The sequence below is a fragment of the Quercus lobata genome, chromosome 7 (assembly GCF_001633185.2).
Source record: "Quercus lobata isolate SW786 chromosome 7, ValleyOak3.0 Primary Assembly, whole genome shotgun sequence".
Classification (NCBI taxonomy): domain Eukaryota; kingdom Viridiplantae; phylum Streptophyta; class Magnoliopsida; order Fagales; family Fagaceae; genus Quercus; species Quercus lobata.
The window spans coordinates 47,473,071-47,494,517 of record NC_044910.1 but is presented as its reverse complement, the minus strand read 5'-3'; the positions used below and the strand labels follow the sequence as shown (position 1 = coordinate 47,494,517).

General features: G+C 32.6%; 3 protein-coding genes across 5 annotated transcripts; 1 reads left to right on the top strand and 2 right to left on the bottom strand.

Moving 5' to 3' along the window:
• The first annotated feature begins 1,863 nt into the window (after positions 1–1,863).
• On the top strand, positions 1,864–9,166 carry LOC115952551 (short-chain dehydrogenase TIC 32, chloroplastic-like). Of its 2 annotated transcripts, none has more exons than XM_031069722.1 (8): positions 1,864–2,199; positions 4,887–5,118; positions 6,245–6,324; positions 6,427–6,580; positions 7,067–7,145; positions 7,537–7,621; positions 7,711–7,757; positions 8,769–9,166. In XM_031069722.1, the coding sequence occupies exons 1-8, from the start codon at positions 2,082–2,084 to the stop codon at positions 8,940–8,942; spliced, it is 969 nt and encodes a 322-aa protein (XP_030925582.1). In that variant the 5' UTR covers positions 1,864–2,081; the 3' UTR covers positions 8,943–9,166. The 2 variants fall into 2 exon arrangements, with proteins under 2 accessions (XP_030925582.1, XP_030925581.1); XM_031069721.1 differs by having other exon boundaries at positions 6,403–6,580.
• A 525-nt stretch (positions 9,167–9,691) lies between these two features.
• Positions 9,692–10,746, bottom strand: LOC115953764. Its single transcript, XM_031071559.1, has one exon. It carries the CDS (start codon positions 10,453–10,455, stop codon positions 10,093–10,095), a length of 363 nt encoding a protein of 120 aa, XP_030927419.1. The 5' UTR covers positions 10,456–10,746; the 3' UTR covers positions 9,692–10,092.
• Positions 10,747–11,423: 677 nt separating this feature from the next.
• Positions 11,424–18,177, bottom strand: LOC115954017 (UNC93-like protein 3). 2 transcript variants are annotated; one of them, XM_031071865.1, is made up of 10 exons: positions 17,694–18,177; positions 17,345–17,508; positions 15,044–15,107; positions 14,829–14,942; positions 14,649–14,693; positions 13,592–13,842; positions 13,396–13,486; positions 12,722–12,834; positions 12,479–12,602; positions 11,424–11,950 (listed from the first exon to the last, which is right to left on the bottom strand). In XM_031071865.1, the coding sequence occupies exons 1-10, from the start codon at positions 17,841–17,843 to the stop codon at positions 11,765–11,767; spliced, it is 1,302 nt and encodes a 433-aa protein (XP_030927725.1). In that variant the 5' UTR covers positions 17,844–18,177; the 3' UTR covers positions 11,424–11,764. The 2 variants fall into 2 exon arrangements, with proteins under 2 accessions (XP_030927725.1, XP_030927727.1); XM_031071867.1 differs by lacking the exon at positions 17,345–17,508.
• Between the last annotated feature and the right edge of the window lie 3,270 nt (positions 18,178–21,447).

Here is a 21,447-nt window from a genome sequence, read left to right as displayed (position 1 = left end):
CATGTCAGCATTTGGGCACTATCTTGAAGAATCCTGCTCCCTAGCATCAACATTCAGGTCGGCTACTTTCACTCACACCAAGCGCCAGGGTAACAACGTTGCAAACAAACTCGCTAAGCTAGCGAAGAATTTGTATGAACCACAAGTATGGTTAGAGGACATTCATCGTAATGTAACAGAGCTTGTAACTGCTGACAGAATTTTCCTGCATGTTTAATGACAAGTTCTTTCCGGTTTCTCAAAAAAAAAATATATATATATATATATATATATTGTAGTTCATGGTGTTTGTATTGAGCATACGTTGTGGGTCTGTTTACAAGTCAAGAATGCATAGGTTGTTTACAATGGTATTACTTCACTATCAATATAAAAAAATAATGAGAAATGATATGTATACAACATTTTCATAACAAATTTTAAGTAGCAGACTATTAGGAGATGTTATTGGTAGGCAAAAAAGTTATTTAGTTAGTAGTAGATTTAAATTTGAACTAATAACAACTTAGCATCTTAAGACATAATGATAAATTGATAATTACATAAAGTTAGTTTTTTTTTTTTTTTTTTAATGATACTTCATTAGGAATCTCTTCTCAAAAAATAAAAAATTTCATTAGGAATAAAGGCATCTAAGAATAAATGCATCTAAGTGGCAATTAATTCTTGAAGGTAATGACTTGGTTCCATAGGGAAATTTTTTGGAAATTTTTGGAAATTTTGGAAATTTTTGGAAATTTTGGAAATTTCCTTTCTTCCACTGCTTTAGAAATTTTTGGAAATTTCTAAGTTTTTTGGAAATTTTTGTGATTTATTTTCTTCCACTGCTTTAGAATTTTTTTTTTTTTACAAATACTTAAACATGCTGTGAATTTGGATGTACCTAGAGTTTTCCTCCACTTTTACTGCTAGGTTGTTATAGTGTAATTCTGGACTATACTCTCAGAGGGATGGGTCCCACGCCTCTATAAGAGAGGGAGCATTGGTTGCTCTACTTGTATATGAGGGTGGTCCTAGGAACACCTTTACTTGTCCAAAAAAAAAAAAAAAATTGTACATGCAAAAAAAATTTATATAAAAAATTATTTTAAATTAATATTTTCTATGACCACCCTGACTTGAAAAAATGTATATATATTCTATACTAAATTAACCTATTTTGATCACCCTAATAAAAATGTTGAACACTTTTACTCGAGAATCATAAAAATTTGAGTTCAATAAATATAAGAGTAATGCTACATCCACAACATTTTTACAATAATTTCACAATAAATCTTATGTGGTAAGCTGTTACTAATTCTAATTCAGGTTCAATATTAACATGTTTTACCCACCAATAACAGACTAACAACTTGTTACATAAGATTTGTTATGAAATTGTTGTGGTCACTTTATTATCTCATATCAACAATTTCAATTTGCATTTTATCTTTTATTAGTCTAATTTTTTTTTTTTTCTTATTCTCTTTGCTAGTACAAAAAAAATTGTAATATTTCATGTATTTGTGTATTTTTTTTTTTTTTTGGTGACGTTGATATATTCAAATTGGCTCTTTTTTAAATTTTGTATAATTTAAGTTTCTTAGTTACCATCCTAAAAACAATTCTTAGAGCTGCAATCGGAGGGGAGTATAGCCTGGGATTATACAATAATTTTCCTTCACTGCCTTGTTAAACAATTCTATCCAGGTAGAGCTTAGCTCACCAGCTTCACCAGCTCTCCCCAAGAAAAAGGAAAAAAATAGAAATAAAAAGAAAGATGAGGAATAGTTGAATAGGACGTTGAGGTTACTAACAGCCCTTCAACAGCGAGCATTTATTAGTTATTACAGCCCACACCTTAAGTCTGAAATGAATTAAATCACTGACTCTACCTACAACCCGCTAAAATTGCTTATTTATTCTCATGCATTTGCTTCCCCTTTCTCTGCCCATACTTGGCTTTGTCTTTAATTTCCCAACCGTCTGAAAAACTTTATATAAAGATCTCTCTCTCTCTCTCTCTCTCTCTCTCTCATATATAAGCATATATTGTTTAGAGGCCCTTGTTTGTGAGCTTCTTTGCGTTATTCAAGGAAATGAGCATCTTCTCATTGATTACAGGGAGGCCAGGCCTAAGTGGGTTTGGCTCAGCTTCGACTGCTGAACAAGTTACTGAAGGGATTGATGCCAGTAATCTCACTGCTATTGTTACTGGTCAGCTTTGAATTCCCCTTTCATTTAGTCAATTATTGTTTCGTTTTACTTGTTTTTGATTGATAGTCTGTCGTGGTGTTCATGCTTTTGTTTAATATCTATGAAATATGGGGATAAAGAAAAGGTGAGAGAGATCATGAGAAAAAGAAAGTGAAATCAATATATGATTGCAGGATTCTTATTTTGATAATTTCATAATTGGGTCTGGGAAGAAAGGATTTAAATCCTAGAAATTTCCGATGAAAGTTTCATAAATTACCGGTGAACTTAGTTGTTTTGCTTCCATTTCATCTGGATCTATTTTTGCCTTTTACTTTTTGTAATTATCAGTTTTATTTTTATAATTGTGAGACAAAATTTAGCATACGTTTGGGAGGAGGGAAATAAACAAAATGAAATGAATTATTTTAAAATATTTTTATATCAAAACAAATGGCACTTAAATGTTAAATTTTATTCAAAATATCTCAATCCAAATAATAATAATAATAATAATAAATCCTTGTCCAAATCTGACCTTTTCCTAAATTATTATCTTGTTCGAATTTTCTTTCATCATTATTGGCCGCTACATACCCGGCCACCATATGTCTTTGAAAATTATTATGGATCATGCTAACAAGTGCCCTTAAGATACTGGTTAAGAATCCAATTAAAGAAAATTTTGACATCACTTTTATGGGAAATGAAAAAAACTATCAAAACATTAATTGCTTTTTTTTTTTCTTTTTCCATGAAAACTTTCTTTAATTAGATTCTTAACATTTTCGTTAGCATTTCCCAATTATTAAATACTCCAGGAGTACAATAAATGCGTACTCTCCTCTCTCACATGAATTGTGAGTCACATCATAAATTTAATTAGTAAGACTCACGATTATATGAGAGGGATCACTTTTATGGGAAATAAAAAAAAGCTATCAAAACATTAATTGCCTTTTTTTTTTCTTTTTCCATAAAAATTTTCTTTAATTAGATTCTTAACGAATTCCCAATTATTAAATACTCCAGGAGTATAATAAATTCGTACTCTCATCTCTCACATGAATTGTGGGTCCCATCATAAATTTAATTAGTAAGACTCACGATTATATGAGATGAAGAAATATGCATTTATGGTATTTCGGAAATATTCAATAATTATCCATATATCTTCACGAAGACTGACTGTGACATAGTATGATAGTATGTAACAATTCTTTTTCTTTTAATATTTCGGTTTTCACTTCTTTTATATTTGTGAAGCCACAATAAAATTTATCAATAAATAAAGAAAAAGGTGAAACCACAATAGAAAATAATTTAGAATATGGTCAGGATTTTTGTCTTCTTTTGAATATGGTTTTAAATTAAACCCCAACCTTAAAATCGTTTGTCTGAACTTTTTAAATCATTCTAAGTTCCCTTCCAATGAATTATTATTAACCTAAATTCATTTAAAAAAATTATACTGAGAACTTATTTGGACACAAGAAATTAACCTCCCTTTATGAATCGCATATAATATGCAGATAACAAAACGGTTTTTAAATCCAAGAACACATAAACAAAAAAGAAGAACATGTTATCGTTCTCTAAGCTAAATTGGGTTCGTATAAAGAGTAATTTAGTTCATATTAAGAGTCTTTTAATATCTAGATACATTGCAAATGCAGTTTAGTTGAGTTTATGTTATTTTAGTTAGAAATGACTCTTTAAATGGATGTCTTGAAATAATTTTTAATAATTTAAAAATGTAAAGTTTATTTCCTCTACACGAGCTTTCACTTTCAGTACATTCCATTTGCAGTTTGTACCCAAAAAAAAAAAAAAAAACCCATTTATTATTGTTAGGCATGCTTTGTCCAGGTGGGCCTTTTTCTTCAAGATCACTCAACTCATGTCAGTAATGCTCCACCTGCGATGACCACCAATTGGGCAACTATATCTAAAAGTTGGTGAACTTCTTCAATAGAACGATAAATTCAGAAAATAATATTCCTCTTTGGGATTAAGATCTACAATTCCTAATTAAGAATGATTGAGATTGATAGTCGCACAAAGCAACCTTCAATCTCAATTATTGATTAAAAAAGTTTTATAAAAATAGTGAAAAATGAAAGTTAAAAAAGTGAAAAATGAAAAAATAATTGTGAGCGTAAATAAGGTGAATTGCACCCAATGCAATACCTTACGTACTGAATCCTAATCCTACTTATTGAGGGGGTGATTTATGGCTGATTGAGCCCTCACTACAATTTCCATAGTGATAGAGAAATAAATCAACCATATTGGCCCCAATGGAGCCCTCTGTTTGTGATAATGCATGCAGCTACTCCCTCGCAACATGAGCTTGAATACTTGAGAAATAATGTGCCCAACTGAGTTCAAACTTCAATGGCAGCACTTTAGTTGCAATAATTATCTTGTAGATTAGCTGTATATAGCGGCTACCTCGTACTATGTGGTCCTCATTCGTTTAAAAAAAAAAAAAAAAAAACGTGGACCTCAAAGAATGTGTCTGTGTATGTGTAGGGGCGGTGATTTATAATGGTTATCCAAAGTTTGTTCAAATGTCACTTGATTTAACTTAAGATCAAAACTAATAACAACTTATCATCAGTGGAAATATTGTGGATGTGTAGTATTACTTAGTAATGTTTCATATGTTCCGATTAACTCAATTGTTAAAATCTCTTGATATGTAGGAGGAGCGAGTGGAATTGGCTTGGAGACCGTGAGAGTGTTGGCTCTCCGGAAAGCTCATGTCATCATTGCTGCAAGGAACATGGAAGCTGCAAATGCAGCAAAACAGCTTATTCTTAAAGACAACGAAACTGCGCGTGTGGATGTCCTAAAGCTCGACCTGAGCTCCATGAAGTCTGTTAGAGCATTTGTTGACGACTTCAATGCTCTTGACGTTCCCCTTAACATCTTGATGTGATCTCTCTCTCTCTCTCTCTCTCTCTCTTTGTCTCTCTAGTCCAGGGACGGAGCTAAGTAATACATTGGGGGGGGGGGGGGGCGCATGGCCCCTCCAAAATTTTTAAATCCTCTCTAATTGTAGGGAAAACTATTCTCAGTCCCTTTGATTTAAGAGCCGGCACCCCCCCCCCCCCCCCCCCCAAAAGGATAAAAAACTTGGCCCCCCACTCCTACACCTCAGCCATAAGTACTCCCTTCCCTCACCTCAAATCCCCACTTTTCAACCATAAAGATTCATTCATTTTGTTTTTTACATTTTCCATTAAAAGTACAGCCAATGTCCATGTCCTGATGTATATGTCCAAGTCCTTTACTACAGTTTTACCCCTCACTTTTACCACTTTTTAGTCATTCAATTTTCCTAATAGGATAAAGTCATAAAACTGAGGTGTAGTACATTATATTTTCCAATCAAGCTCTGTATTGAATTTAATCTTCTTTAAAAATGATAATATTGTTTGTATTTTATTTGTCATGGTAAACATGTGTTTGAATTCAATTGAGAAACCTAATGTATTACACTTTAGATACTATACTTAAATTTTGCAATTTCCCAAAACTATTACAATATCCCCTTGCACTTTATAGCCACCCAAAAGACTCTACTCATTGCTATTACCGAGTGCTCTCTCTTCAATTTCTCTTCATTAATTCTTCCTTACAATGCTCAATTGGTCGATTAGCTTGTTAGTATTTTGAGTGCTAATATGAATTACACTAATAAAAAAAATTCTAGCAGTAATCTTATGATATACATACATACATATATAGATACACACATCCACACACACACACACACATATATGATACATGATACATATATAGTTAAGACTTACTTTGGATTTAATGTTTGTTTTTTTCTAAACTAGTGCGCCAAGACATGTATGTATGTATGAATGTCATATTTTGAATTTTTTTTTGAATTGCAAATCAATATAATTGTTTTATTTTGGCCTCTCCAAGCAAAAATTTCTGACTACGCCCTTGCTCTAGTCTGTATAGTTTTACCAAACTAATACAGTTTTTCTATGAACACACGCTCTTGCATACAAATAATATTTGAATATGCCCAATATTTCAGAAACAATGCCGGTGTCATGTTCTGCCCCTTCCAGCTTTCAAAAGATGGAATAGAGATGCAATTTGCTACAAATCATATAGGTTGGTAGTAAAATAATTGATGTCTCACTATGTGTATATATATAATTTGGTTTGTAATTTCAACTCTGCCAGTAATAGGTTATATCTCACTTCACTTCTCAGGTCATTTCCTCTTAACGAATCTTCTTCTTGAGAAAATGAAGAACACAGCAAGATCAACCGGCATCGAGGGCAGGATTGTGAACTTGTCATCAATAGCCCACAACTACACTTACGAACATGGGATCCGATTTGATCAGATCAGTGATGAAAGTGGGTACGTCAAAATTTTCTTTTATTTTATTAGGCGCAAATTCGTAATGATGTAAATTAACCAATATGATTTCATTGCTAATGACTCTAGTCAGGACCCAAAAGCTAAGAATGTTACCTCTGCTAGTGCTCTGGCTTTTTCATGATGATAATGCATTACATAAAAATTTTACTTGCTTATGAGCGGCTTCATGATTTTGCTGTTTGTGAAAGTTGTTGTGTGATTGTGTGTGATGATTGAATGATAAGTGGAAGCATGAAAGAGAGAGAGCAATCTTTTCCCTTGATGGCTACATATTATAGTAAGCGCTTATGTTACAATGAACCCAATGTAGGGTTTATATGCTAGAGAATATATAATTAATAATCTTAGGCTAACCATAGACTAACCTAAAATTAATATATTTGTTCTACAAGTACATGAGCTTACAATTGGTTTGGGCCGCTTGGGCCATAATATGTCTAACACTCTTCAATATCTTTGTATCAGTTATTCTGACAAAAGGGCGTATGGACAATCCAAATTAGCAAACATATTACATGCAAATGAACTCTCTCGTCGTTTCCAGGTAATTTTAATGTGTTTGTTTGAAAACTACTTATTTAGCTGAAACTAAAAACTTTTTGTTGAAAGTACTATAGATAAAACTAAAAGGTAGTTGAAATAATACTGTAAGACCCATGAATAGTATCAAAAAGTACAATAAGACTTATGAATAGTAGCAAAAATAAGCTGAATAATAAGAAAAGTTGGTTTTGAAGCCAATGCCAAACACAACTGTAATTTTTAAAACAAGGATGTAAGGTAATCTTTATTATTATTTTTTTGAAGATTTTACACAGGTCACTACTTCATCTAAAGTGTCAATTTGATCCTGGATTTTCGATTTGAGTAATTAATCCTATACATTATCGTGTATTTTACTAATTCATTAATCCTACCTCTCTAATGAGATGCAGGAAGAAGGTATAAACATTACTGTCAATTCAGTCCATCCGGGATTGATAATGACTCCTCTCATGAGATATTCTGAACTTCTGATGAGTATGCTCTTGCTCTATGTTTCAAAATATAGACAAAATATGCAAAGAAAAGGATAGTATTTTTCATAATTTGATCATCTTTATATGCAGGAGTTCTACGGGTGTTCACCTTTTATCTATGGAAGAACGTACCTCAGGTAGATTAATACAATTTTTTTAGCAAAGATTAATACAACTTTTAAGTATCAAGGCGCTGTTTATATTTTGAGTTATTTAAAGTTTTTGGAATGGATGGATAAATATCTATGCTTTAAGCTAGCACGCACAAACACACACATACAAATAAACTCATAAGGATCTTCTCAATTTTTATAAATCTCAAGGTGTGTACAGTTTTATTTTAATTGAGAATAATGTTAAGGATTCTACAAAATTTATAGCCCGATTTGTCACTAATCAAAAAAAGTAATTTAAACATTCACTTACTAAGTTGTTAAAGTCCACCAATTACATTCACTTTTTAAAGTAAAATTTATAATAACTTCAACAATTTTCTTCATTTAAATTAGTTACCATTGATTATCAATTTTTAATGAGATTTTAAATAAAGCAACACTTTATAAAGTTATATAAAACCTTGACATTTGTGGAAACTAAAATGTTTGTCAATCATCATAAAATAACCTATATCCATTTGTAGGAGAATTCTACCATAATCTTTTTTTTTTTTTTTTTACTTACATAAATCTGAACTGTGAATATAAGATATTCACTTATTTAACAATATCCATTTTTAATAAAAGGGAAATAATTAGCATATACCGTATACACACGCTTGTTTTTAATTAAAATTGTGAATCATTGCTCCAAAAAAAAAATATGTTTAAAGTAGAATTGCCTCATGTTTAATAAATGAACGATTAAGATTAGGTAGTTCACACGATCTATAGTATTTATAATACTTGTCTCTCTCAACTCATTCAAACTAAATATATACTAAATAGGAGATATCTTATGTATTTGATATATACATCCTCATAATTTGTGCAACTTACAATCATGTAAAATCTAAGTAGTGCGAGGAGGAAAAAACATATATTTGAGATAATTATTGGCCAAATAGCATAAGCACTCCAAGAAAAGGGTTAAAAAGGTATAAAACGGATTTTTTTTTTTATTTATTTATTTATTTTTTTTTTTTATTGCAGGGAGCATCCACGACTTGCTACGTCGCACTCCACCCAAATCTGAAAGGTGTTACTGGAAAGTACCATCTGGACTGCAATGAGTTGGAACCAAGTGCGTTTGCAAGAGATACAGTGTTGGCTAAAAAGCTCTGGGACTTCAGCAACAAGTTGGTTTCTTCAGCTGCAAAACCTTGAAAATATATAGCTGCTCTGCTTGTTTGGTAATATATTAATATATCTCTCTTGTCAACAAGTATATGACAAGGCAGTCCCAGTTTTTGTTTTTTGTTTTTTTTTTTTTAATATATATTGTTATTTTGGTATGGGTGAAAGATATACCCAAATATTTGTACTTCGTTCTTAAGAATTTCATGCCACTGGCTAAATTGTTATACTTATCTAAATCTCTTATTTAAGAATTTTCAGTTCCTCGTTACCAAGTTCATTTTTAATGCAAGTTCTGATGCATCAATATTCACTTATTATGAGTGCATTTGCCTTTAAATTAATAAGCCAGTTTATTTTACTATTCAGTTTATTTTTGTTATTATTTATGAGTTTCATTGCACTTTTTAGTACTATTTATGAGTCTCATTATATTATTTCAACTAATTTTTACCTTTATTTACAGTACTTTTAGTAAAAAAAATTCAATTTCAGCAAAATAAGCGAATTCTAATAGACCCATCATTGTATTGTGCAACTTTTCTATATAGATTGTATAATATTTTTTGGCAAACGACTCCATCCACCAGAACCACAATTGTTGGATAATTCAATAGTATTCATATTCACCTTGACAAGCTAAAGAGATAGACAGTATAAGCTATACTCTCAAATAATCTTATTTCCGTTTGCAAATTATTTATTTTCGATAGCTTAGTTACATAATGGAGCAAAAAAATTAAAAATTAAATTATATAAAATAAATTTGAGATAAAAAGTAGTTTGCGGCTTGCAAACAGTAAATAAAACAACCGGCTTTTTCCAATATTTCATTGGAAATTAACGGGATAGATTATAGTTGCTTACATCAAGGCCCCAAATATATAAAGTTTGGGAGCTACCAAAATTTCATAAAAATTTGGCAAAATCCCAAAGCTATGCTCATGACAACGAGAGTGCTTCAAATTTTCAATCACCAAAATTTAAATAATAATAAAAAATTTAAAAAAAAATTATATAGTTGAAACTAAAATAGAGTACCATGGCGGCTGCAAGTGAGATCTTACCAAAAAAAACTCGAAAATCTCCAAACGAGACTCACATCACCACCGTCTATCACAAACTGATCAATCAATCAAACGGTGTGAATTTCTTTTTCTCTTTAATCGGGTCTACAAGATTAATGGGCCTGATCTTGCTCCCAAAGGCCCACGGCCCGGACCAAAAAAGCAGAGCAAGCAACCACAACAGCCGCAAAGACCGGAGGGACAATCAAATCAACCTTCGACTTAACGAACAGGTGAGCTGGCAAGCACAGGATCTCTCCCGCCACATCTAACGGCAACCTAACGGACCCTTCCGTCTCGCACAGTTTTGAGAACCGAGACGTCGAAGATATCGCCGACACGAAGGCCACTTCTGGCGCGAACGAAGCCACCGCTACCGTTAACGTTAGGATGGTTGTCCACGTGGCCGCATATATAAGCAGTGGCCTCCGGGAGCTGAGGTTCGAGAGTATTGAGGTGAGCAGTGGAAGAAACATGGTTTTTGTTATTGTTTTTGTATGTTAACGTTGGAATTGTGAAGGAAAGAGTAGTGGGGTTTGGGACTTCGAGTTTTACATAGTTATATCGATGTTATTATATGAATTTGGAGGTGAGGAAGTGAACCTAATCACAACTGCTTTTTTTTTGTGATATTGGTAGTTTAGGTAGAAAAGAGAGAGAGAGAGAGAGAGAGAGAGAGAGATCATATCTGTGTTGACTAAGAAGGAGTGCGTGGGGTTGGGTTTGGTTAAATAGGAGAGCGACTCCATTGACGAGAAAATTTGTGTACATCCTATCAAAAAAAGAAAAAGAAAATTTGTGTACATTGGAATATACTATATATATATATATATATACACGTGTCAATATGGTATGGGAGTGGAAGTTTCACCTTGCTAGTGATTGAGAATGTCGATTGACAAGTCAAGCACGGTCTCTTCCAATATAAGGATGTTTTGGGGTTCAATTTACCTATGCAATTTTTGTTTGTTTCTCAAGATTTTCTTGAGTTACATTCATTACATACAATGTCAACATTTTCATACTAGGTATTTATATTTAACAAAAGAGCAGGTTTCGCTGCATTGAAAAGTAGCAAAAACTAATAACCAAATACTCTTTTAATTGAAAATTGCTCATAATATGTGAGACATGTTAGCGATTTTTCAGTGTAAATGGAGGGTATTTCTCAACAACTCAATCACGTTTTGTTAGCCAATTAAATAAATACTCTTTTAATTGAAAGCTGCTCATAACATGCGAGACATGTTAGCGGTTTATCAATGTGGATGGGGGATATTTCTTAACAACTCAATCATGTTTTGTTAGTTGATTATGGCTGATTATTTTTTTAATTAAAGTTAAAGTTTTCTTCTTTAAAAAAATAAAAAAATAAAATAAAATAAACCTACACTGAGAACTACTCAAAAAAAAATTCTAATACAAGAAAATTTTGAAAATGACATTACTAAAAAAAATTCAACGTGAAATAGGAATATCAAATTTGTATGCCAACAAATTAAGATCCGTAACAGGAGGAGATGATTAAAACCTATTCTCCCACCTTGGGTGGGCCAACAACTTTAACCATTGATAACTACTTCATCATCTCTCCCAGAAATTGTTACAAGGAGTTGGTATACAGCCATCCTAAAGGCTAAAACGGCACAAGGCATTTGTGCACATTCTTTCAAATTTTACATTTCACAACAACAAATTGTGAAAGAATAGGTATTGCACACATTAATGGAGCATATTAAAATGCATATGACATGAACAACTATGATTTTATGAGCAACACCGACTTCACGAACTAGAGGAGGAAAATGCTTTCTCCACCTTGAGAGTCAAAAACAGGAATCCAGCATACGAGATGCAGAGGGCAGCAAGCATAATCACCAGCATTGCCTTCAATGAGATGTATGAACTCAGGAAGAATACAACTGCAATGGAAGCACTCTGCCAGACCTTGAGCTGTGCAAATGCCCCTTCCTGTACAGAAATTGTGATCATAAATCCAGATCATAACACCTTGCTAGAACTTCAGGTGCAATAATAAGAAATCAAATGAAGTGATAAATGCCAGCGGTCTCATAGAAAAACAAGACCGAGCAAAAAATGTGTCTCATGTGTAAGTTGTGGAACAAATTTAGAAGTGCAAGCAAATATAGTATTGGTATGTGAAAATAGATACAGAAGAATTAGTAAAGAGAAATTTTGCATAAATGTTATGAAATATGGAAATATTTACCAACATAAAAAAAAAAGTGCACTCTTTTGAGCATTAAATGATAATATAATGTAGATGAAACCTAGAAGACCTAAATAATATAACAAAGTTACATGAGATACATGCAGTCAAGACGTGAGTTCAGCATTAACACCTTACCCTTGGCTATGTATGGTGAGAATACCAGGATAAAAGTTAACCCAGAGGAGTAAAACATCAAAGGTGCACCCATGCATTTATACACACGCACACACACAAAGGCTTATCAGTTATCACATATAATTATGTACCATATCATGCTTGAAGAGTATCCCAAGCAAAGCACTAAGCTGTGTATTAAATACTCCATCACCAATGCCCAAAATGGCAGCCATGAGAAGTGGGTACATAATGCCAAGTACTCCGCTAGTTAACCTGAACCATGACATGGAAAAATAAGGTGTATGCAACATAAGTATGGCTTCAAAATACTCATTACAACAAAAAGCTTGAGTTTGAAGAAATCTTAGTACCCTAAAGTGCTTATTGCTTACCTGTATGCTAGTAGAAGCCAGAGGAATACGATAGCCTGAATAAAGGCTCCACCAGAAACTATCAAAGTGATAGACTTAGGACCAGAGGTAAGTCGACCAGCAGCCAATGAACACTGGCACAAGTTCCAACAACAAATTTGACTATAAATACCAATGATTTAACTAAACTATCTATATAACAAGTTTGTCTACACAACAATTCTGCACTTCCAACATGGCATGTGATGTGAGAACTTGCCACTTAACACCAACATTGAGCTTTTAAATTCAATACAAAGAAAAATTGAATTTTGCTTTTGAAAATATTTCTTTGAGATTGCAACATATATTGCAAGTAAAAATTATTATAACAACTGAGTTCCACATCATGTTAGATATCAGATCACAGGAAAAGTCACAGCTGCTACCCCGTGCATTAAAAAAGAATTATATTACTATAAAGGTGGTAACTGTATTGCAACAACGTCATAATTGCTAACAGAGATAGAAAACTCAGACCAATTTGCTCTCTCTTACTTCTGAGGACAAAAGTTGTTTCTTTCACCTCATAATAATAAGGAAAGCTGTGCTAAATATGAGAAATACGAAACAACCAATTTACCAATTGGCATGCTACTTCAGTTGAACTGGAATGAAAGGTAAAGAACCACTTGTTTCTGCATTCTTGTACTTACTATTGCATCAAAAGCTCCATATACCGCCATTGCACCACCCACACCAGACTCACCAAGTGCTGGGGTTACAATATCCTTGGTGAATTCAGCCCTAAGATATAACAATCCATCTTAATAAGAGAAATTGGAAGGGAACATATAAATTGACACTAGAATGGCAATGAGAAAGTATATCATAAGTTAACCTAGTAATTACCATACAAACGCTTGTTGTAATCCTGAATATGCAATAAGGGGAATGACCAGTAGCATCCGTACATCAAACAAAGGATTAATTACTGACTTTGACAAAGATACCACATTAGAGTAAAAGCTGACAGATGAATTTGGTTGCCGACTCTCTCCTTCATCAGTCTTTTTTGTTAAGAAGCACATAAGTATGGTACCTAAGGTCATACTGCAAAGAAACACAACATACAATAAAGTTGTGCTACTGGTACTTCCCTCCTGCAGTGATGTGAAAGAAAATAAAACCATGAGATTGAATGGAAAGAAATAATAAATTGTAAACCCAAAAATGCACAGGCTATGCATATGCTATAAGAATTCCATATTGAAGTGAATATATGTGCATGATTGTGCCTGTATAATTAAGGTTTTATTAAATTGAATCCATTGTAGTAATCCAGAGATGGGTATGAAAGCTCGGGCCATGTTTGTTAGTGTATCTCCTTAATGATTTTTAAATTTCCATAATACACAAACTAAAATCTTCCTCCCAGGAGAATTTATACATTGATAAGTAAGTTTTGGACTAAAAAGAAGGGGGAAGGAGAGATTCAAACTAGTAACCTCTGCCTGATTGTGCTATCTCTTGGGGTTCGGGAAGATATAGACGTATGATGTATATTAAGCAACAAGTGCAAGGGGCAACAAGCGCAAGGGAAAGATGTAGATGTATGATGGGTAAGCACAAATTATGATATATCTGTTTGATTCTGTATTTATTTGGACGATACTCTATTATTCACTCAATTATTCTACGAAAAATCTGTCAAAGACACCAGTTCTTCCTCATATTCAATTACTTTGAATCCTAATATTTTATATACTAAAATTATATATATATTAAACGTTTTAATGCCACCTAATATCTTATTGGAGATAAATGTGATCAATAGAGAGAGAGAGTCTGGGAGCTTCTGGATGGAAGGATAAGTCTTCTTTAATAACTAAATAAACACAGTGAGTTAAGTGTGAAACCAGAAGGATGGAGTACAACAGCCAAAGTTAACTTTGAGGTTAATGCATACCGTTCCATCACTCAACAATGCAAGTGTGATAAGATTTCCAACAAACTGCAGAAAAATGAATAAAAATTATATTACTCAATAAAACTTCACTTTGGCAAGTTAAAAATAATAATATTCTTAAAAAATAAAAATAAAAAAACACATAATGAGACTTGTCACAAAAAAGATCAAATGATTCACCTGGTGACTCGCAAACAGTCCCCAGAACTCTCCATTGAATTTACCAATTACTGTTCCTTCATGTAAGTTATAATCTCTTGCATGACTGCGGGCAGTGGAAGTGAGATATGTACCCTGATAGGTCATACGAGGAGTTAAGAAAGAATTTTTTGGCTCTACAAACTATTGCTGCAAACTACCAAGAAACTCAAAAAATCTGAAGCATGGACTTTCACCTGCCCAACCCATATAATTGAAGCAGAAAATCCAAGGTAAACAGAAGCTGGAACCATTGTATACCTAAAGAAGGAACAGGTTGATGTTAAAACATATGCAGTTAAAAAAATTCAATATTCAGGTAAAAAGTGATTCAGATTATTATGTATGTTAATCACAAAATAAGATACAATTGATAGTCAAATTTAAGAGCTGAGATAATGCAGTCATAGATGCCAGAAATTAACTGTAAAAACTAACTTAGTTTATGAATTCACAAGACAACTGATTAATACAAATCAATACCTTTGTGCAAGTCATAAAAATTTCACAAATTTTATAGGGTATGAATAAAATGATTGTAATCTGAGAGTTTTTTTTTTTTTTGATAAGTAATGCAAATCTTATCAATATCAAAAAATATAGCCACCCAAGTATACAAGAAGTATACAGCTGGGGACCATACAATCAATCACGTAACTTACAAGAATTTATCAAATCAATAACAGAACATAAAGATAAACTACGCAAAACAGACATCCAATCCAACAAAGTTCAAAAGAAAATTAATTTGAGATCAGGCATAGTTCTCTGTGTCCTCGAAACTCCAATTGTTCCTCTCCCTCCATAAACACCACATTAAGCAATGTTGGGCAGCCATCCACAACAGTCTTTGACATCACCCAACAAACTCCAAATAAACCCAACACCATAGACCACAATTCTGTAGCTATAGGACAGTGGAGTAAAAGATGGTCAACAAATTCCCCGTTGCATTTACACATATAAAACCAATCCAAAACCGAAAGTCACAAATTCTTTTCTGTAAATTCTCAATCTTCAAGATTTTCCCCAAAGCTGCAATCCAAATAAAGAAAGCAACTCTAGAAGGAAGACTTCCATATGCTCTTCCAAGGGAATGATTGATCACCATTTCCAAGGAGAACCCTGTTAGAACCACTCACTGTAAATCCCTTGCTCTTATCTGGTTTACAGCACAGTTTATCCTCCCCACTTCCTTTCACTGATGCACCATAAATCATATCCAAGAAATTCAACAAAGACTCTAATTCCCAATCCTGCACAGCTCTTATGAAATTGACATCCCAATGCAGTACCCCATGTGTGTACAATATTTCATAATTATATACACATAAGTTCAGCCCAGCAAGTAGATAGTATCATAATAATTCTATCTTATCTTCTATCTGATGGTAAATTTGAAATCATTGATAAGTCTCGTTGCATAATTTGTTTACCTTTTCAATGAGCATAGAATATGAACTAAAACTGTTGTTCTTAAAATCTTTGTTTGATCTGATTTCAGTGATAGGATCATTTTCCTTTTCCCCCTATTACATTTGATTGATCGTTGAACTTTTAGAGTTTGATTTTGATGTACCCATAGTATGCATCCTGTGTACTTGGGCTACATTCCTTTTTGATTAATTAATATTGTTATTTGTCCAAAAATAAGACATAAACTAGTTCATTGACTTCCATCAAGCACCCTACAAAAGTTGAATATGGCTTTAGATAAATGCAAAGTCACGACTCTTGAAACAAATGAAGATAAAACATTAATCCAATATAGTATATGGCATCCACAACTCATTTTTCTCCATAGGGCCTATCTGGTTTTGCTTTTGGAGGGGACGAAAAGTGCTTTAAGTGGGTTAAAGCTCTTTTAGCTGAAATTGCCAAACATTTAGCAATTTCGCTAAAGAGTTCCCTGTCCTCCTAATCAATAAAATGATGTCATTCATGCAAATATGACATCACCTGTTGATTTTTTTTTATTTTTCTTATGTTGATTAGGAAGCTAACTCACATGTTTGCATAAGTAGCATTATTTTATTGGTTGGGAGGACCTTTAAGGGGGGTCCTTAAAGCTGGCTAAAGCTAAAATTTGGAGCTTCTTGGGAAAAAAACTCTACAATTCACTAATCATGCTCTATAGATCTACCACTTCAAAGCATTGTTTAATGCAATTTGTCAAACTCAAAAGCCATAAATGCTAAAGAGTTTCTCAGTTAAAACTCTATATTACAAAAGCTCTACTACTAAACTCTATAATTAAAACTCTCTTCCTAAAGCAATGCCAAACATGCATATAATTTTATCGATTTCATTTGATTGTCAAAACTGTTGGTAATTTCTCAGTGGAATAGCAAGTTAAAAGTTCAACATTGCAGACAGATCATATAAAAAGAGGTTAACTTTTTAGAAAAACATTCCAAAAAAATCAGTGTATAGATCCAAAAAAATAAAACCACTGTGAATGATCCAAATGCACTATACCAATAGCAGGAATTAGTTACCATGATGGCTTCAAATTTGCAGCTAAGAACAACCAATAACCAGTAGTCCCAAGAACCAAAGCATTCTTTGACCCAAGTCCCCGAACCACCATTGAAGCCACTAAGGAGAAAAATGTGAAAGATACATACAATATCCCAAGCGAAGTCGTACCCAAATCCTCTTCCTGATTTGAAAATTGAAATTCATACCCAAACCATCAAACCCAGCTAAAATATAAAACATTCCAAAAAGAAACAAGTTTTCTATGTTCAAAACTTTCAGTTCCCTCAGCAAATGAAACAATTCTCAGCAACCAAGCATAGGAAAACAAAAAAATGCAAAAGCGAAGAACAGAGACAAGAGACTCACGGTGTTGAGGGTACTCTCAAGATTCTGAACAGCACCATAGGCAAGAAAGACCAAGAGGAAGGCAGAGCTGAGAATATGAACATCTCTGGCATGGTTTTTCTTTGGAATTTCAACTAGTTTATCACCAACCAATGGCGCCTCTTCATCCATGGCTTCAACTCGAGTGCTCGACCCAATTGATCACAGAGTCACTATAAAACCTCAGAAATGAGAGAGAGTCCAAGAGAGTGAAGGCAAAAGCGAAGGAGTGCCGGCAATAATGAAAGCAAGCATTAGAAGACGAATGAAAAGAGTTGGGGTTTCGATTATTTTATTGTTGGTGGAATCGAATCCCAATAATTTCGGTTCGTTGCTGACTTTTGGGAGATATTCAAGACAAAGACAAAAATGGTTACTGAGTCAGCTCTCACAACTCAGAAATCAAAACTCGGAAGGTAATTTGTAACCGTTAGTTTGTGTTTGATCTGAATGTTAGGTGTGGTAATAAAATCCTCTTTGTTACGTGGTTTTAAGTTAAAACTTAAAACTCCATTTCTTCTCTCCCACTATTTACATTTTTTTTTTAAATAAAAATTCTTTTATCTAAAATAAAAGTTTAGGGACTGTTTGGTAAAATTATTTAAATATAGTTTTTTATTTTGTAATTCATAAAGGTGGGTCTCACACTTAAATTTATTGTTTGGTTAGTATTTTTTAGGCAAAAAACACATTTTGATCCCTACATTTTCAGCCGATTTTCGTTTTAGTCCCTAAGTTTTTTTTTAACCGCTTTTAGTCCCTCTCCTGAAAAACGCTTCCATTTTAGTCCCTGCCATTACATCAGAAACGGATATTGCAGACGTGACAAACGGCAAAGTTAAATAATAATAAACTAATGTCCACGTGGCCTAAATTAATAATAAAAAATATTTTTTAATGCCACATCAGCATCTAAATTAAAAAAATTAATTTATTAATTTTAACTAAATAAAAAAAATAAAAATAGAATTAAAAACTAAAAATCTTATGAATTGAGATCTAAGTGTGCCTTGAATAAGAACAACAAGAGCACAAACCCAGATCCAAGAACACAAACCCAGAAATTATTTAAAAAAAAAAAAACTAACCAAAGCCAGAAATTCCGATCTCAAAGCCAACCCACAACCACCAAAATAAAATCCACAACAACCCAGGCCAAGAAAATCAACCCACAGCCACAAACCCACTAATCACTATTTGGCTCAACTTTCTCATTAATTCATTTGAGAGAGAGATATTTATTTTTATTTTGTTATTCGATGATGATAATTCGCCTCTTCCCTCTTTCTCAGTTTTCTCTTCCTTCCTTGACTTTTACGTATTTAAGTTTTGTTAAAAAGGTAAAAGAATAAATTACACAAATCCACAAATCGTATTCTTTTGTTGTTTTTCGAGGCTCTCTTTTTTGTTGTTGTTGTTGGTTTTGGATCCTTAGGGATTTCTAGGGTTTTGAAAAGCGATGTGGGCTAGTTGGTTGTGATCGATCTCGATTTTCTCGATCGTTGTTGTGTTCATCATCAATGGAGGCCGCTTCAAAAGAAGAGAACCAGAACCAGAACAATGAAGAAAACAACAACAACAACAACAATAACAACAACAGCAATAGTAACAGGAAAATCAACAACAACAACAATTCCAGTGAAGGATAGAGCAAGCCGAAGCGTCAGATGAAGACTCCGTTTCAGCTCGAAACTCTCGAGAAAGCTTATTCGAGTGCGTACAAATTGTGAATTCTCTTTTCTTTTTTTTCTTTTCTTTTTTTGTGGTTTTCGATTTGTGAAATTTTGATAAATTTGATGATTTTTTTTTTGGGGGGGGTTTTGTTTGATTCAGTGGAGACTTATCCATCGGAGGCGACGAGGGCCGACCTGGGTTGTGGCTGTGAGTTGATTTTCTTGGCCTGGGTTGTTGTGGGTTTTATTTTGGTGGTTGTGGGTTGGCTTTGAGATTGGAATTTCTGGCTTTGATTAGTTTTTTTTTTTTAAATAATTTCTGGGTTTGTGTTCTTAGATCTGGGTTTGTGTTTTTGTTGTTCTTGTTCAAGGCACACTTAGATCTCAATTCATAAGATTTTTAGTTTTTAATTCTGTTTTTAATTTTTTTTATTTAGTTAAAATTAATAAATTAATTTATTTAATTTAGATGCTGATGTGGCATTAAAAAATATTTTTTATTATTAATTTAGGCCACGTGGACATTAGTTTATTATTATTTAACTTTGCCGTTTGCCACGTCTGCAATATCCGTTTCTGATGTAACGGCAGGGACTAAAATGGAAGCGTTTTTCAGGAGAGGGACTAAAAGCGGTAAAAAAAAAACTTAGGGACTAAAACGGAAATCGGCTGAAAATGTAGGGACCAAAATGTGTTTTTCGCCTATTTTTTAAATACAATTTTCAAAAAACTGTATCTTATTTCTGATTTAAAACAAGATTTTGAAAATGGCATAGGAAGTGTTTTCAGGATATAGAAAAAGTTTTTAATGACATAGTTGTAAATAAATTAAAAACAATAGACCCCACATATTTGTCCAAACTCTTTTATCTCTTAAATTTAGGAGTTTATTTTTATGACAAAAAGAATTTTTATATTTCAAAATTGAAAATTATCATTAAAAATGAAATAAAAAAACATGATGAGCTCTATTATCTTATCATTATCCACAAAAAAAAAAAGTAATCTACAGATTCTACACATTACTTTTTGTAAATATATATTTTTTTTAAAATCTCAAAAATAAAAATGGTCACCCAAACAATTATTTTTGTTTTTAGTATTTTGAAAATTGTTTTTAAAAATGGGAGCCAAACATGTAAAATATAAAAATTATTATCTGAAAACTAGTTTCAAGTTCAATTTTTTGAAAATTGTTTTTATACTATTTTGAAAACAAAAACAAAAATCCTCCTATCAATCAGGCCCTTTGATTCACCGATTGAATTTAAATATTTAGTTGTTTTGAATTTAATTAGTTTTTAAAAAGATAATATTATTCTTCTTTTATTGGTTAATGAAATGAGATGTTTTTTCTTTCTAAAAAAAATAATAATAAGTTGTTTGAATTTAATTAAGAAACTTATTATACTTCAGTGAAGGTACAGTACCTAATTAAGAACAGCCCAAAGGCTAATTTTTTGGGTTACAGTTAAGCCCATTATACTATTTTTGAAAAAATAAATGCCAAAATTAGTCTATAAGGCTGGTGTTGGTAAGATATGGAAAATTATTATATATAAACACAATTTATGAATTAAAGTTAATAAAAAATTAAATGACACATCATGGTTTGATTTCAGTTAAACCTTAGTCCGATCTCAAAAACCTTAAACCTCTCCCCTTTCTGGTAATTTGAACGGTCTAGATTTCAAAACTATGTTATTTAATATCTAGACACTCTCGTATATATAATTGTCACAATACAATAATTGTGGGATTATGTTGTGACAATTAAATTGACCAAAAATTAGTTTTGGGGAAATGAGCACAAACAATAAGACTTAGGGTCCGTTTGGTTGAAGAGGTGGAAAAGTAGGAAAATAGAAAATAGAAAATAGTAGGAGGATAGAAAAGATTTAGTTTTTCCTCATGTGTGTTTGGCTGGAGAAATGAAAAACTCTTTTGTTTGATTGAGAGGAAAAATGAGAGGATGGAAATGAAGTTAGTATAAATTTACAATTATATACTCATTAAATAAAACAAAAAAAGTAACACATTTTTTTATTAAAAATATTGTGTAT